Source organism: Polypterus senegalus, chromosome 14 (assembly GCF_016835505.1).
Source record: "Polypterus senegalus isolate Bchr_013 chromosome 14, ASM1683550v1, whole genome shotgun sequence".
Taxonomy (NCBI): Eukaryota; Metazoa; Chordata; class Cladistia; order Polypteriformes; family Polypteridae; genus Polypterus; species Polypterus senegalus.
Window position 1 is genome coordinate 50,299,652 of NC_053167.1, and position 18,239 is coordinate 50,317,890.

At 41.0% G+C, this 18,239-nt stretch overlaps 1 protein-coding gene and 1 long non-coding RNA gene across 3 annotated transcripts; one reads left to right on the forward strand and one right to left on the reverse strand.

Annotated features, from left to right (window-relative positions):
* Positions 1–2,026: 2,026 nt before the first annotated feature.
* Positions 2,027–16,488, forward strand: LOC120514509 (pancreatic progenitor cell differentiation and proliferation factor-like protein). 2 transcript variants are annotated; one of them, XM_039734921.1, is made up of 4 exons: positions 2,027–2,777; positions 3,892–3,992; positions 6,985–7,083; positions 15,830–16,488. In XM_039734921.1, the coding sequence occupies exons 2-4, from the start codon at positions 3,938–3,940 to the stop codon at positions 15,982–15,984; spliced, it is 309 nt and encodes a 102-aa protein (XP_039590855.1). In that variant the 5' UTR covers positions 2,027–2,777; positions 3,892–3,937; the 3' UTR covers positions 15,985–16,488. The 2 variants fall into 2 exon arrangements, with proteins under 2 accessions (XP_039590855.1, XP_039590854.1); XM_039734920.1 differs by lacking the exon at positions 3,892–3,992 and having other exon boundaries at positions 2,031–2,777.
* LOC120514510 lies at positions 7,747–9,802 on the reverse strand. Its single transcript, XR_005630476.1, has 2 exons — positions 9,144–9,802; positions 7,747–8,793 (listed from the first exon to the last, which is right to left on the reverse strand). It is a non-coding gene; the product is annotated as an uncharacterized LOC120514510 (long non-coding RNA).
* Positions 16,489–18,239: the final 1,751 nt, after the last annotated feature.

The window sequence follows — 18,239 nt, forward strand, 5'->3', positions numbered from 1 at the left end:
GTGGAGCCACTATATCAAATACAGGATGGCAGGATTCTGCAAGGATTCCCAGGGTTAGATTATGCTTTGTAAGTGTTATAAAACCCAGCTAAGCAAGTGATACACATGACTTCTCTGAACTGCTTACTCTAGTACTTCTGGACTCCCAGGAGCCGTATCTTAATCTAACAACTTCAGGCAGAAGAAAGGAGTCATGGCTGGACTGCTCTCCTTAGCAGTGTGTGGAAAAGCACCTCAAGAGTGCTCACTAATGCCACCCATTACTGTCGTGTTCATTGGAATAAACCCATGGAACGGCCATTGTTCTGAGTGCACTTTCTTACTTTCATGCGTTCTTTTTACTGACCTTAAAGGGCAGGATTCAAGGAGGCAAAGCCTGTTTTAAACGTGCTGTACCTGAGTGTGTGATGTCACTCATGAACAGAGACAACATCAGTCTTTCATCCAACCTGTAGCTAACTCTTGACCAAAGTCTATCTTTTATAATTAGCCAACAAAGACGTCATTGTGCCGGAGAGGACTATGTTTAGAAATGTTTGTTCTTGTGTGTCATGTGATTTCAGGAAACAACCGGCCAAGTACTGAGCATCACCCAGGTGGGCAATGAACAGACTGTTCCCTTTAGTTTCTGAGAAATTCTGACCTTTGCTTGGTTCATTTTGACATCAATACCATGAGGTTTACTGCCAAAGAACTCATGTTGGTGACCCTCCAGTTGTGTAATGCTGCATTTCTCAATCTCAGTCATTCCTCATTGAAAAGAAACCTTCTAACAAAGAATTGCTGGAATAACAAAGTCATCTCTAACAGAACAGAGCCAATGAGTGTATAAGCGAGTGGAAAGAAAAACTGAAAACGGCACCACTCTGTGTGTCTGCAAGTGATGACTTAAGACTGGACGGGCGACAGAATACAATCAACAGCAACATCACAGCAACCACGTGGCATAAATGCAGAAGAAAATGAAAGACAAAAGTAAAGAAAAGAAACAGGGACGATACTCCCAACATGATCACACAAACACAAAAAATAAAAAGGAAGAACATGAACACTGCCACCACCTCACCTGGAAAAAACGCAAGTCTGTAGACACCCAACTTCAGCTCATTGCTGGGCTAGCATTATAAATAAACTGAAACACCTTTGAATCCAGCAGCAGTGGTGACACCAGTGCAGTGTGAAGCATGAGAGGAATAAGACTTAAAGGAAATGAGCGGCCATTGTCCACTTCACTAACTCAGTGTGTTTAGATGCGCTTGTTATTGAAATGGACAACAACATGTCCTCTGTCAGGATAAGTGGCATCTTTAAAATGGCTACATGTGAGTGAAGGTGCCCTGTGATGAAAAAGCACCTTCTTCAAGGTTGGCTCCTCACCGTCTATCTATCTATCTATCTATCTATCTATCTATCTATCTATCTATCTTACATAGCGCCTTTCATGTCTATCTGTCTATCTATCCATCTATTATATAGTGCCTTTCACATCTGTCCATCCATCTATCTATTATATAGTGCCTTTTATGTCTATCTATCTATTTATCTGTCGTATAATGACTTTCTTATCTATCTATCACTGTGCTTTCCATACATTGATGGATTAAAGGCCAGAAGTCCATCAAGTTCTTCCACGTGAACCCTGAATACAATGAGGACTGACTGAGATCATTTATGTTAGATAGAATGCCTGGAGGTTGCTGGGTGGTCTTGTGGCCTCAGAACCCCTGCAGATTTTTTTCTCTCCAGCCGTCTAGAGTTTTTTTTTTTTTCTGTCCTCCTGGCCATCGGACCTTACTTTTATTCTATGTTAATTAGTATTGCCTAATTTTATTTTTTACATTTTGTCTTTTTTCCCTTTCTTCATCCTGTAAAGCACTTTGAGTTACATCGTTTGTATGAAAATGTGCTATATATATATATATAGTGTTGTTGTTGTTATTATATAGTGCCTTTCATATCTATCATCTATCATATAGTATCTTTCATATATTTGTAAGACATTTTAGTAACCTTTAATCTTTTTTTAAAGTAAAAGGTTCCCCTCAAGCATAGTATTGTAAATGTTCAAGCACAAAGGGACCTTTTACTTTAAAGGTTTACTTCCTAGATAATGAATTGTAATTTGTGTGTGAAAAAATGCCAAAAGTATAAATTTGAATTTATTGCTGTCAGGTACAACTGCAGCCACTGAGAGGCCAAATAAAAAAATTGTTATTCTGCACACTTCTGATGATTAAAGTACCGTATTGTAGACTGTGTTTAAAATGACATGAAGGAGAGTGCAGGAGTGCCGTGTCAGAGGAGTCTAGTCTTTACACAAACCAAGGAGGGTAGCAGAGAAGGATGAAAGGCAGTAATATGGCTGCTGTTATGTCCAGATTACTTCAGAATTAGTGAATGTTATCCAGCCATTTTTGTCTTGCTTACCATTGTCTGCTTTTGCAGCAATGCTGATGTGAAAGCTGCCTCATATATGATATATCTATGAAAATGGAAGTGTGGTCACCTTAAATAGAAGCCTCCGTCTCGCTGCTTTCTCAAGATTATATGCAGCAGAACGGCGGGGGAGGGGATGGGGTAAGGGAGAATGAAGATTCATTAGCCAATCGGAAAAAAGGAAGTAGAACAACAGTGTCCTTCTCTGCTGATGAGAGCCCCGCTCTGACTTTCCTGACATCCATAAGGGATTCTGTGGTTTTCCCACACTGGAAAGAAAAGCAGATGGTCAAATCGTACTCCTTCACCAGGTTTCATTTAAACAGAACATCATTTCTGAGGTAGGCTCTTCTTCTGTTAATGTGCTTCTGTTCTATTTCCATTTTCTCTGACATGGTCACTTTTTCCTTCTGATTTATTTTTCCCCTGTAAAGGAAAGTGTTCAGTCATTGTCGTATTCGGGTTGACATATCCTCCTTGTATTTGTGTCAGATTTTATTCAGCTGCTGAAGAAAATGTTCATGTTAGACTAAGTAAATGTGTGTTAATGTATGCTGTGATGGAACAGCACCCCAGTCAGGGCTGGCATCCATCTATCTATCTATCAATCTATCTAGCTATCATTAAAGTTTGTAAACCTTTATTATAATAGTTTTCAATGTAGAATCTTCTGTTATTCTGAATGTGTCATTACTTCTCTAAAACACGTTTTTTAATCCATATTGTGTATATGTTGATTGCTGAAATGTTTAAGAATTGTTGCAAGATGAATGAACTCATGCACAATGTCTTTCCATCTCTTTTATATCAGTTCCCCCCAAACATATTTAAATGATCAGTGAACCACCAAAGACTCATTTGAAGGCCCCTCTTTATGTAAAGCAAAGAATCTCCATGCAGTTGAGTGTGGCCCTGCAGTTTAGCCGTTGGGTGGTAACACATCATGTTGAGCTCACTTGAGCTTCTGGAGCCCCCTGGAGTCTCACGTGAACAGCCCTGCTTGACCGTTAGTCAAAGGTGTGTAGCTTAACCAGCAGTCCAAGTCACTTCTGTAGACCGTTTTCATGAAAGTCAGGAGTTGTCCACCTATCAATATCCACTCTTGGATTTCTGAGAAAGGAGTCTTCAAATTTTAAAGCTGAGGTCATTAATATCGGTAAGTCATTGTGATGTGACGTACGTTAGATACTAGGAAAGCAGGGCATGTAGCTCATGATGCAGTGGACTGCACAAATGGTCCAGCTGAATGCTGTTGGAAAGTGAAGCTTCCTTTGTGCCCACAGCTTTATGTGCACTATGAAGTAAGAATAATTAATCAGATCTGGCAATTGAAAATGTTGGTTCTGTTGGTCCATTTCATTTTTCGTGCTTGTATTTTTTTTTTTTTTGTTTGTTTTGACTTTTATATTTACATGCATGGTTAGGTTCTATCAGCAGACTTTGTTTTTACTCCAGCATCTGAAGACGGGACAGTTCTTCTTTGGACCTGCCATTCTCCAATATGGCCACTGTTCCATCCCCTGGTTGCTTGCTGGCAAGGAATCAGTTTTACAGAAGTAAGCTACGCTGCACTGTAGCTCTGTGTCACCTCACATCGGTCATTTGACATTGTACAAATGTTTTTCACAGATAAGGCCACTGAGCTGTGTGTTTAGTATAAGACAGTGTAATCTGTGACTGAAGTTAATCTATAGATAAGCAGAAATGTTCTGATAGAATTACTTAAACACATGAGTCAGAATGAATGGTGAGAGCGTGGAAACACAGAGCAGCCCCTCAGTGACTAGCAGAGGACATTCGTCTCATTCTGATGGAGAGTCATGGAGCACTTAGAGTGGCGTGAACGAATTCGGGGCATGGAGATAAAAACACCGAAATACACACACACGCATGTGTAGGTGCAGTCAGATGAATATTGTACATGGATGTGTGCACAAATATACTAAAAACACCCTTATACAGACTGACACGCATGTAAAGGTGAATATACAGACACACATAGAAATATACACTCATACAAATACATGTATCCATCCATCCATCCATTATCCAACCTGCTATATCCTAACTACAGGGTCACGGGGGTCTGCTGGAGCCAAATCCAGCCAACACAGGGCGCAAGGCAGGGCGCCAGCCCACAGCAGGACGCGCACACACACACACCAAGCACACACTGGGGACAATTTAGAATTGCCAATACACCTAACCTGCATGTCTTTGGACTGTGGGAGGAAACCCATGCAGACACGGGGAGACCATGCAAACTCCACGCAGGGAGGACCCAGGAAGTGAACCCAGGTCTCCTAACTGCGAGGAGGCAGCAGCGCTACCCAAAGTGCCACCATGCCACCCATACAAATACATGCATGCACAAATACACACATCTATAGAATATGCAAACAGAAACACACTCATTAACACACATAAAATATAGACATGCATGGGATTGGCTCCAGCAGACCCCCGTGACCCTGTAGTTAGAATATAGCGGGTTGGATAATGGATGGATGGATGGATGAGTAAAGAAAGACAAACACACATATACAGTTATATACTGTAATAGTCAGAGTCTCAGTGATAAAGTACGAAGGCCAATAATAAACTGTCATGGCACGTGTGCCAAATTAACAGAAGGGCAGCCCCAGCAATTTTAGTGCTCAGACCCCTTCACTTTCTACACACTTAATTGTGTTATAGCCTTCATTTTAAATGGATAAACTTGCCGTTTTTGCACATTACTCTTTGCTCAACTACCCATAATGACAAAGTGAAAACGTGTTTCAGAAGGGCTTCCAAATGTATTAAAAAATCCCAAACTCATTTCTGTGCATCCTGTTTGCTGTAATTATCATTGAGATGTTTCTAGAACTTGATTAGAGTACCACCCTTGGCCAATCAAACTGGTTGAATGTCATTGAGAAATGCTGACCAGTGTCCATATGGGGTTCCACAATTCACAATGCACACTGAAAAAAAAAAACAAGCCATGATGTCCAAGGATCTCTCTGTAAGCCTCCATGATCAAATTGTGGTGAGGCATAGGTTAGGGTAAGGGTCTAAAACCATTTCTAAAGTTTTGAGTGTGCCCAGGAGCAGAGTGGCATCAACAGTTGTGAAATGGAAAAAGTCTTGATAGACCAGGACTCCACTTAGAGTTGGTGGCTTGGCCAAATTGAGTAACCGGTCAAGAAAGACCTTGATCAGAACACAGTGTTCATTCTGACAGCGCTTCAGAAGTTCTCCACTAAGATGGAAGAATATATCAGAAGGATGACAGACTCAGCAGCACTCCACGGGTGCTTAGGGTGGAGTGGCCAGATGGAAGCCGTTCTTGAGTAAAAGGCATATGACAGACCACTTGCAGTTTGCCAAATGGTATTTAAAGGAAACAATAATTGAGCAGAACTCCACACATTTGGTCTGGCAAAGACCAGGCATTGCTCATGAAGCATGGTGGTGGCAGTATCATACTCTGGGGTGCTTCTCAGTGACAGAGACAGGGAAACTGCTCAGAAAGGAATGCAGAGGTCCCCGAAGAAAACCTGCTCCAGAGTGCATGTGACATCCGACTGAGGTGATGGTTCACCTTTCTGCATGACAGTGGCCTGCAGCTAGACAATGCTGGAGTGGCCCAACCAGAGAAACTTCATAGAACAACTGCAAAGAGACCGGAACTTTACAGACGCTTCCCATCCAATCTAATGGAGCTTGAGAGGATCTGCCAGGAAAAATAGGAGAAACTGCCCTAATCCAGATGTGTAAAGTTAGTAGGAACTTACCAAGGAAACTCAAAGCTGGAATTGTTGCCAAATGAGCTTCTACAAAGTACTAAATTAAGGGTCTAAAAACCTATAAAGAGAGATTTCAGTTTTTGATTTTTAATACATTTGCACACCTTTCTGATGTTTTCACTTTGTCGTGATGGGTTATTGGGTGTAGATTGATGGGCAAAAATGGCAAACGTATCCATTTAAAATTATATTTACAACACAATACAATGTGCATAAGGTGAAGGGGACTGCACATTAACACACCAACGGTCATATTTACATCCACGCCTGCACTTAAACATATACATTTAAATACACACACACACGCACACACACGTGCATATATGCTAACGCACACACAAACACAGAGAACACTGACGAGAGAATGCTAGAAGATTGTAGTTCTGTGTGAACAGCCTGCACCATACTGCAGATGCTTAGATGGCTAATGGCTGCCCATTCTTGTGCTGTATGTGTACACACTCGGCACTCCTTTCCAGTTACACTTTGTCCTCGAGTCACTTTGATTTTTCACTGGAACATTCTGTCCTCTTTATTTCTCTTTTGCAGTTATAATGACTTGTTCTGTTTCCATTTGTTATATAAATGCCTGCCTTGCTTGTAAACTGTTAATAATGCTTTGGTAGAACACAGAGTTAACGTTTGTAAAATGGAGTGACTAGTGAACAAAAGTTATTCTTGATCACCTAATTTGTGAAATACAAGCTGGAATAAGTGGGCTGCTAGATAATATGTTTTCTGCCTTTCCCACCTTTAGATCGGTTAAACTCTCCTTCTACTTGTCACACCAGAAGCTCCAATCAGGCCATAAACACCCAAACTGGTATCTCTCTGTGGATTGGAGCAACAAGTCAAGGTAAGCAGACATTTTGAAACAAATGTGTCTAATTTAATCCTAGATAAGAGAAAGAAGAGAGCTAATTTGTCTGTCCATCAGTGATTCTGCTGGATCAAATTGGTCGCCAGTGCCATGAAGGTGTGAATGTTCTTTATGGCCTTCAAAACAAAAAGTTGTTTCTAAAAATATTGTAAGAGATGCAACACTCACATAATGCCCCTCCAAACCACAGTAAATATTAAGAGTTGCAGAAGCATAGACGATGAAACAGTTCGAGAGAGAACATAAAAATACAAATTAAACAACAAAAGGAGAACATCTGTGTTCTGAGAATGAACAAGCAGAAGATGAGAGAGTATTGAAGTCAGAGAAAAGAAAAAGAGAGAAAGAAACCCAAAATACCAAAGCTCAATATGCCAACTAAAACTCAAATTAAAGAAAACAAGCAAAGCCCAAACCCTCTGAGGTGGTTTTGATTTGCTAAATGCCCCTGCATTCACTGAGTTTGACTATAAAATAGGCCTCCCCCAAGGGGCCTAACCCCAAACTCAAAAAGGCAGGCTTCAAGGCCTGCTCAGGCCAAAAATGAGCATTAGGCTTTACAAGTGCAGTGTCCAAAATACTCAAAAATGCCTTTCAAGGCATGAACTTTGGCTTGAACAGACAAAGGCACATAAATAATCTTTATAAAGAATTTACTGAAATCATTAAACAAGTAGAAAAATGGACACAAAGACTTGGTCCAAAAGACAAAACAGGCTAACAAATCCAAATCAAAAATGCATTAATCACTGACCAATGAGTGAACAAAATTCTACAATAATTCAGAAAATGCTTATAATAGTGACACACGCGCCACAACAATGACACTCTACCGGACTTGGCAATCAGCTAGAACATAAATGGTGACGGCGGTCCCAAGCAATGCATAATACACTAAATAACAATACATAAATAGTGAATAATGAAGTAACCTAAGAGCGTCAATTGAAAATACCATATCATTTTCTATGCCCACTTAATCATAAGCCCATCCCAGCAAATACAGGGTGCAAAGCAGGAACAATCCCAGGACAGGGCACCAGTCCAGCACAGGGTGCAACACTCGTGTACACACCACCCATTCATAAGCCCAATGCAGCATCGCCAATCCGCCTAATCTGCAAGTCTTTGGACTGGGAGACATGAGGAGAACATGCAAAATCCAGTTTCCCATTCAGAGGGCCTGCTCTCCAGCTACCTCGAAAGGCCTGATTGGGATTTTGCTGAGAAGTGCTCCTTGATTTAAAACACACTCTAGCATTCATTCCAGAACAATGCACATTTCGTCCAGGCCTCACACCCTGTATTAGCACTTTTGTTTGATGATTTTCTGTCCACCTAATGCACATGCTAGGTGGATGACCCCCACCGTAGCCCCTATATATCCACATTGGCATGAGGTCCTCTGTTCTTTAAAGATTTCGTGTGAGAGGTTTAGCATAATCAGCAAATTAAAAAAGGAAGACTAGGAGATGCTGGTCTGCCAAGGCCTCACAGTTACTGAAATGACAACTACAGGCTGATGCTGCGCCCATGAAATCAGAGAAGAGCTGAACCGGCCTGCGCTGGATTTCCTGCTATTTGTGTTGATTCCCATGGATAACCAAGCGAGTGCTTCATGACTTAATATACTGTGTGCCCTTGTTTGTTTAGCCCATCCTTATTTGCTTGAGGTGATTTCAGCTTCTAGAAAAAGAACACAAGTTAATAAATGAAGAGCAAATTATGTAATGAGGCTCCCTAAATTGTGGAGCAAGCTGACAACCAAATGTCTTTAGTCAAATATTAAACCAATTTTAAAGCCAGAAGCTGTTATTTCATAATTGGTTTGTTTTCTGCTAGTCATTCATTCATTTGTGTCACTTACTACTGAATGAGGAAATCATGCATAATACAATTAGGAACAGAAAATATATTATATATATATTCTGTTTTATATCATAACTGGAATTTCTCTATTCATCTATCAAAATTGTTCTACTTTTTTTTACTCCCTTTATTAAAACTAAAAATAAGATAATCAAATCTGTACCTACATGATTCCTCTTGACCACGTTGTTCAGAGCTTTGGATCGGGTTATCATTTTTATGTGGATGACACTCAGAGATCTACTTAAAAGGTGGATGTTCTCCGCTAAGCCCAGGGACGGAGCTACCATTCTGGGTGTGGTGCGTCCAGGGGTCTGTGTCGGCCAGGGTCCATTATAAACCAGTACCCTTCTCTCCCTCCTCGATGAAACTAGGAAGTATCTGCCGAAATGATGAATCGATCAAGGGGGACAAATCTTGATGAAATGACTGAGTATCAACACCTCGAAATGACCGATGAGGCGATCGAGTCTTGGGTCATTAAATGACTCAGTGTTCATGCATTGCACCTCTAAAAGTGAGACCGACTGTCTTGTAAGGAGCTAAGTCACACAGGGGCCTTTGGGGGTCTTAATCCGGCCTTGGCTCAGATTCAGTGAAATTAAATCCTGGATAAAACATAACTGTCTAAAATTAAACAGTGACAAAATGAAAGCCATGCTAAATGGCACTAAAGTTCAGCTTAACTCTTTGAGGGCTGAATATTTTTCCAGTTTTCTGTAAAGCACACAAAGCAATAGTTTCACACATAAATCAATATAAAACGTGTCAGCACCCGTTCGGCGACTCTGGCAGCAGGAATATGCGATGGGCCGGCGGGTCTTCATGCAGCAGGAGCAGTCGCAGTGTGATGGTCTGGTTTGTACCTCTTGTCATCGGTAGGCAGTACTCCCAGCTGAGGTGCGTAGGTGCATTAGCTACACAGACATGATCAGCACCACGATCAGCTGACGCTGACCTCTCACTTTCGTTTTCGATCTCCAGATCGCTTACATCAAAATCCGACAACTCAGTGTCTGACTCAGTGATATGAAACGCAAAACGTCGTCCACAGAGTATTTTGCTTTGGTCTTTCACCAGATGTCGATGCCATTTGAGGGGTTGTTTGCTCTTTGCTACTCATACATGCGCAGGAAATCTCGGTTAAATCAACGAAGCTAACTTTAAAGAGAGTCGAACTAAAACAGTTTTGTCACACTCTACAGCTGATTCCCGTCCTCTACCCCTGAATTTCGACAAAAGTCGACATCTGCCCTGAAAGAGTTAAAATGAACTCCTTTTCAATCATTCTTGGTGATGATGTCATCAGAACCTCTTCTTGTGCTGGAAATCTTGGTGTCATTTTTGATTTCTCTCTTTCTTATTCTTCACGCATAAGTCACATTAAGAACCTTTCCTGCTTTTACTCTGTAACTTATCCTGCATTCCCTCATTCCTCTTCTTTTCTGATGCTGAGAAACTTGTCCATGTTTTTTATATCACATCGACTACTAAAACTCCCCCTCTAATTGTTATCACATCTCAGTTTGTTCCAAACTCTACTGCCAGAGTCCTTACCCAAACTGGCACCAGCGAGCACATCTCACTCATCCTGCTCGGTCATCACTGGCTCCCTGTGTCTTACAGGACTGGATATAAAATTCTAATAATAACCAACAAAGCTTTAAATGGCCTCAACCAGACAACATCAGTGACCACCTCCATCACTATACTACTGATCTCCTACTATGCTCCACCGAGTCTGACAATCTTGATGTACCCCAAAGGTGACAGGGCCTTCAGTTCTCCAGCACCCAGACTATGGAACGACCTCCGTAAATGAATGTGATCAGCCAGCTCTTTTAAAAAACAACTTCAAACTCATCTGTTCTTGAAGGCATTTAACTTACCCTGACATTCTGACCCTTCCTTCAGTTCACCCTCTCTGTCCATGCACTCATTACGATTTGTGTTCATATCACAGATTATATTTGTTTAGGGTTTTCTTGTTGTATTTTGCATTTTTTTATATTAAAATGTATTATAATTAGCATTATTATTATTTCATTCTAATTTTCAACATTTCTAAACACCACACATTTGGACCACAGGCTTCATTTAACACACAGATAGTGAAATTCACCAAACACCATCTTCATAATTGGCTGGGATTTACTTGTTCACACATACCAGGTGGACGTGGCAGTTTCCATCTGTCTGACACCAATGCGTCATGCTTTACTGCTTTTCTAATTTCTGCTTCATACTGTTCTTCCTTATTTCCAATAATACAAGTTAGTAAACCTCTTATAACAGCAGCTATCTTCTTTATACCTGATCCTTTTTCCTACTTTAAATCCTTCCAGCGCCCTTCCATTTTGTGGCCCGCTCGGCTCAGCCTCTCCTTCCCTCTACCTGCATAGCGGGTTTCCATTTCCTAGCTTTAGCCTGCTTGCCTCTGCCACTCCACTGGAAGATGGCTGGCTTTAATATGAATTTAAAGATTTCTGAGTCGACAGTGTTAATACAATTTGCCAGTTTTGTTATAGGTTGGCCTACTTTTGCCCCTGTAATCTAACACCCACACACACCCACACCGTTTCTATGCACACAGCACTAACTATGAATGACGCCTGAACTGCCAATCATTCATTAGTACATTCAGGTACACGTGGGCGATGTTTGCACAGCCTGCAGTACTCCAGTTACACACACACAGGGAGATCCTATTCAGACACGAGACTCGAGTGATAACCAATTGCCAGTCACCCCACAATTTTACCCATAGGATGCCCTACCCTTAAGAGAGAGCCTCATGCCCGTCACTCTTAGTAGTTGTACTGTGCATAACATCTGTTAGCATTATACTAGGCCTTGGTACGTTTATTCATTAAACTTTCCTAGCATGTAATTTCATTAAACTTTCCTAGTCTTACATAACTGCTCAACCTGACAATTTACCTGGAAGTCCTCTGACATCCTGCATGCTTTAAATTGTGCCAGGAAATCCAAATACTGATTGACGTTTTCTGTTTCTTTCTTCTTGCTGTCCTCGATGGAGTGTCATTCTTAGAGTTACTAATACTTAAAAAATTTTGTAAGTCAGAACATGGGAGTATATGAGTAAGAGTGCTAGCAGAATTACATACTCAGTGATAGTCAAATACATTCAAACATCTGAAAAGAAAGGACTGTGTTGTTTACATGCATTAAGAGAGCAAAAGGGTCCTGGAAGTGAACTGGTAAGTAAACATTTTGGGCAGAACCAGGAGATGCACATAGAAAAACAAAAGAGTGACGAAGCCAGGAAATCACAAATAAAAACTGAAACCAAGATGTGAAACAAAAATCGCCATCAAAACAACAAGTAAGGTCAAAACCAAAAAAACCACGTGAGAAAATTTACATCAAAGGTTTTTCGATAGGAGTTTTGGTATCCACAGATCAGATAAGCAAATACACCCCTAGCTCTCCTTTTATCCTATTGCCTCAACTATGAACAGGTCACGACCCATGAGGCCACGCCCCTAGAATGTGGGGAAGGGGACCTTTAGGGTAGGAACTTAAAATGGCAGTTATGAAGGACCTAAAATGGAGATGTTTCAAAAACAAAACACGTATTTGGAGCAAAAAAATGACAAGAAACAGAGTCCTCGACCTCAAAAACACCCAATTCAAGTACAAGATAATACCATATAATTAGCGACAAAATCAAATCGTGATATCAAGACATTATAGAAAAGTTAGGGATTGCAAGAATATTGCCATGCTTCAACAGTTTGAGATTTTTAGGTGTTGTTCTCTACATATTTTGCTATTTTGGTTTCATTAATGAAGTTTTAAATTTAGCATTTTTATTTTCCCATACTGACATTTTAGCTCTCACAGGCACCTCCACTTTGTGCATTTGTTGTTGTTAGCGATGAGATCAGTGCTAAGAGAAAGTCATGTTGGTTGATGTCAACAGTTGCCACTATTTAAGATGGTGGTGCGCTGTCTACATTGTCCAAGGTTTTGGATTCAGTAGACAGATTTTCCACTGTGCTCGTGTTAGTGTTTAATTCTTCTAAGGGCATCAGATCCTTAAGTGCTCTTCAACCACAACTTTGGTTTGCATTTGGTTGTGGTTTCACAGTTCCTTCTGATTATTTGGCTCTAACCAAACATCTTCAGATCTAATTGTGTGATTTATTCTCCTGCTTATTCCTCACTGGCAGTACAAATATCAGTAGTGTATGGGTTTATATAGCAACATCTTCTGGCTTGCAGTGGAATTGCTAATTGCAAATACCTATAAAACAAGGAGTCTCCAAGTCGGTAAAGGTAAATAGCGAAGGAAAATAAACAGAATTTTACATTTAGGGAAGATACCAGTGACTTAAATTCACTGTAAACTTGGATGGGGAATAGATGAAAGACTGCAACAACATTATATTTTAAATACAGTGGAACCTCAGGTCACGAACCACATACAAATCGGGTTACAACCAAAAACTTTTGCATCTGTTCACGACCACACACTCGGGTGACGAACAAGCCAGTTTCCCTTCCAGTTCGTACGCGCCGGTGATTTCCGCACATGTCCAGTCTCTCCCTGTGCATAAGCTGTGAACTCTTTGTGCTCTATTTTGTTTCCCTTCCAGTTCATACACGCCGGTGATTTACGCACATGTTCAGTCTCTCCCTGTACAGTACATTGTTCTCAGTCAGATGTGCATCGCGCAGAGGGACTTTGTGGTATAGAGAGTCGACAGCTCACGTCAAGAGGCCAGTTTTAAATAAATAATCGACACACTACAGCTGCCACTTCCTCTTCATAAATAGAAGCACAAGGCGGCTAAAGGGAGGAAAAAGAAAAGAAAGACGGAGGAACAGGAAGCAGTGTGGAAAGAACTGGTGTGAGCGAGCGAGAGCGTACTCACAGGCAGGCAGCTGGACAGTGAGCCCAAGCAGGGGTGTTTGACTGTCATTCGTTGGGGTAGAAGGAAGCAGTCGTTCCAGTTGAGCAATCAAAGAGCTGGAGTGACGAGGACGACGGCTGGCCGCGTAAGGCCGAAAAGGCAGTGGAACAATGCACCAGGCTTGTTTTTAAAGAGACTGCTTCCAGCATTGTTTTAACCTCATTGTATTTAATGAAGACTTTTTTCCATTGGATTTTAACCTCCACTTCACTTATGTTTTTATGGAATTATTTATTTATTGAAGGATTCTGAAAGCAGTGCACTTTATTTAATTTGGACTTTGTTTTTGATTGTTGTTTTGTTGATCTTAATTAAAGCACTTGGCACTTTTTGCACCATCCCCTTGCTCCATTGTACAGAAGTGCCTCACTGTCGTGCTCATCGGTAACATTAACTACCGATGGTGACGGGTTTAAGGGCTCCCGGAAGTGAGATGGGAGCATGCAGCGAATCCGCATCGTCACACAGACTTTACCTCAAAACTGTAATCTCCTCTCCACCCAGTTCCTCCTCACTTCCTTCATGCCAGAACTCGACTCATGCAAAGTCAGCTTTCTTGGTAGTTTATGGTTAGTTTTTGTATAAATTATGGATTTTTCAAATGTTCATTTTTTTCGGTGTGCTTAAAACTCATGAAAAAAAACAGTGTTTACAGCGAGTGGTTCGTAAGGCTGTAGCATGAACTCCTGCAATGTTAGTTTTCTCTGTTCAAGGTTTTCTCAGTGTTATTCAATGTCTTTACTTTTAGTTTACTGTTACACTGTGAATTCTATGGTATAATTAACTATTTTTGTGCTTAAAAATCTTTAAAAAATATTTACATAGATTGTATGGTCTGGAACGGATTAATTGTATTTACATACAATCTTATGGGGGAAATTACTTTGGGTCACGACCAAATCGGGTTGCAACCAGAGTTTTGGAACGAATTACGGTTGTGACCGGAGGTTCCACAATATGGAGAAGGAAGTCAAAATTATAAATAAAACCAAAGCAGCACAAAATCAAAATGGGACATACACTAATAAAAACATGGGTACTATACTATATAATCTCAAAGCTTTTTTGTGTGTACTGTAGGTTTGTGTTGGCTTTATAAATTCGTGCTGAGCCCAGCCTTCAGTTCAAGTGGCACACTGCTTTCAGTTGAGACAATATGAAGATGTTTGTTTCTTCAGGTCCCTTTCTCCAGGGATCTTTAGATTGAAACTAAAGACCAGATCTCTTCTAAGATGAGGTAAGATGAGGGTGCCAAGTCATGACTTTGTAAGGCCCCCATGGCCTAATCTACATGTAGAGCGCCAGCTTTAGTCCTGCTGCTCTGTGTGGATAAGCAAGGTCAGGAATTAGATGAACCTCTAACCTTTAGAGCTCAAGACCCACTTTACGCTCCTTATTCACATTTCTTTTCCATTTTCTCCCTTACAGTTTTTACCTCTAATTACTTATGAATATGCTTCCTTAAAAAGCAACAGGGAGGATTCAGCCCATTTAGATAATCCAATAGCTAAAGTGATCCACTTGTGTCGTACTTTACAATGGCAAACTCCAGTCACCGTCTATGTAGAGTTTGCATATCGTTCCTGTGATGACATGGGATTGGCTCCTCTGGGTTACCAGGAGATTATTGCACCATGTCTCAGAGCTGAGTGAAATTCATACTTGCATGTACTAGGGTTAAGTTGATGGGTGACTGTAAATTGAGCAATGTCTGCCCTTAATGTCCTGGCACCCCATGCAGACACAGTTGCTATTGACATGGTCATTATGGATTCCTCCCTGTAACCTTGAGTTGAATGACTGAGATTCAGCGAGTGAATAAATGAATTGTAGAATGTAATGGAAGCATTACTATTAAGTTGTACACCGACTGTCAAAAGTGACTGAGCTGTCTATTTGTCTGTTCTACACAGGGCTACCAGCAATGCTTGAGAAGAGCCATTGGATCAGTTTGCTTTTCAGAGGTGCTGGAGGGACCCCAGTTGTGAACCGCAGTCCATCAGTACAAGAGTCAAGTGGCCGAAATGAGGGACCCAATCAGGCAGCAAGTTCTCAGAAAGATGTCTGACACATTTACTTGTTTAACAAAATCAGTGACAGACCCATCATAGTGAGGGCAGACTGGGAGAAGCCGTAACAAGCCATGAGACCCTCACCGCTTGTATTTGGAGCAGTGCACATGTCTAGACCGGTCAGAAGATGTCAATGTCTGCACTAGCCTTGATGGACTAAAGCCTAAGCTGTTGTGTGCACATCCTGCCAGTCCTCGAGAGACACAAGTGCTACTATCAGCTGAAAGCCAATCAAGGACTTCAAACCTAGGACTATATTTATAGAAAACAAACATTTAAAGCAAAAACAAAAATGAAATCTTAATAGTGTAAACAGTAAAAATAAATATAATAAAAAACAGAGTTCAGCGATTGGCTGTACTGTCTCTACGTAAAGAACAGGAGGAGCTTGCTTACTAACTACTGGTGGTGACCTGTCGATATAAAACTCATCCATCCATTTTCTAACCCGCTGAATCCGAATACAGGGTCACGGGGGTCTTCTGGAGCCAATCCCAGCCAACACAGGGCACAAGGCAGGAACCAATCCTGGGCAGGGTGCCAACCCACCGCAGGACACACACAAACACACCAAGCACATATAAAACCCAGCATTTCTATTTCTGCCTCTGCCCACAGAGTTGGGTAGTGCCAGGATTTATCTGCTCTTTCATATATTGACTTTCACAACTTACCTGATCCACTACAGGAGAGGAGTATTAGCCATCATAGAGAAAATAATTGCTGAATGGGATGTCAGGCCATGACAGAAGACACGTCTGATGGGCCAGGTTAGAGTCGCTCATCATCCTGGGCTCCCCCTTAGATTGTGTCATGAAATTAGAGTATCTGCATAAAATTAACATTAACGCAAGACAGAACATACAAATTATACAAAGACAATGACCTGCCAAAAGACCTCCGGTACCCACTCCAGGCAGGCAGCGGTGCTTACCACTGCCAACCTTTTTCTCCTCCCAGTTATAAAAAGAGATAAATGTGACTCAGTCATTTCATACCCAGTGCCTTTCGTGGTAAACGCTTGCTCAAAGTGAATAAGTAACAGACAATTGAAAAGTTCAATATGGCGGCCGACAGTGGCATCATACCACCGAAATAAGTATGTACATTGGTTTCGATTAGCACAGGGAAGCCACCTACCAAATTTCGTGAGGATGGGGCCATAAATAAAGTTCAACATGGCGGACGTTGCCGACCATTGTGTAGAATTTCGAAATGAAACCTGCTTAACTTTTGTAAGTAAACTGTAAGGAATGAGCCTGCCAAATTTCAGCCTTCCACCTACATGGGGAAATAGCTCTTAACTGTACATAATATAAACATTGTCAAATATTCATCACCATATCCGAGTATACAAGAAAGTCTAGCGGAGACCACTCCCGATTTTTATTCTGATGGGATGACAACCAATGGTAACCAAGGATGGACAACAGTACACAATATAAAGACATTTCATGAGAAAAAATTAAAGTTACTTAAAATTGCATAACACACATCAAAAGTCATCCAGTCATATGCTCACATTTTATTTTTTTGCTAAAATATTACTTATGCAAAATGTAGTCTTACAAACGGGAAGCCCCTTTACAAGTGGTCTCACTTTTGAATTGTAGATCAATCTCTTCCCCCTTCTTCATTGGTCAACAGTCCTGCATAACCTGTGAAGGGCCGTTTGCTGGCTACTACAGCACTTCCTACAAATCCACTTTTGAGCACCAAGTGACAAGAGTTTTGATTTTAATGCTTTCAGGGAACTCATTCAGGGAACCCAAACCCCCCTAAGGGGGCCTACCTCTGCGAGTTATTTTATTGGGTGACTTGCTGACCGGTGTGATTGAGTTGCTGAGGATGTCACACCACACAATTGTACCAACTCTCTAGGGATATGTAAATGAAGTCTACAATTGAAAGGGTTTTAAAAATAAGCTATGAAGCGTGACTGGGCCTTTGGTGAAAAGATCAGCAACTGCAGTCATTAGGTTTGACATCCTCTCCAATTAGAATTTGTGTAAGGTAAATCAGTACATAAAACTGATGTCACTGAAGATCACTTTTATTCATTGGTTTGGCATGTGCCTCATTAATGTCCGTTTTGGTGCAGTGGTAGACCCACAAGTTAAACACAAGGTGTTTCAATTGTATATTGTCCTGGCTATGGGCCACCATGAGTTTTGATTGAACCCCCCTCCCCATGAAATTAAAGATCTTTGAGCATGTTCACAGACTGCTAAAAACCAGAATAAAATGCAAC

What these genes read in the sequence shown, in the direction of transcription:
- LOC120514509 (XM_039734920.1), top strand. Translation starts at nt 2,548, where the DNA reads ATGCAGCAGAACGGCGGGGGAGGGGATGGGGTAAGGGAGAATGAAGAT. An exon ending in AACAGAACATCATTTCTGAG is followed by an intron (nt 2,778 to 6,984) that starts GTAGGCTCTTCT and finishes TCCCACCTTTAG; the next exon opens with ATCGGTTAAACTCTCCTTCT.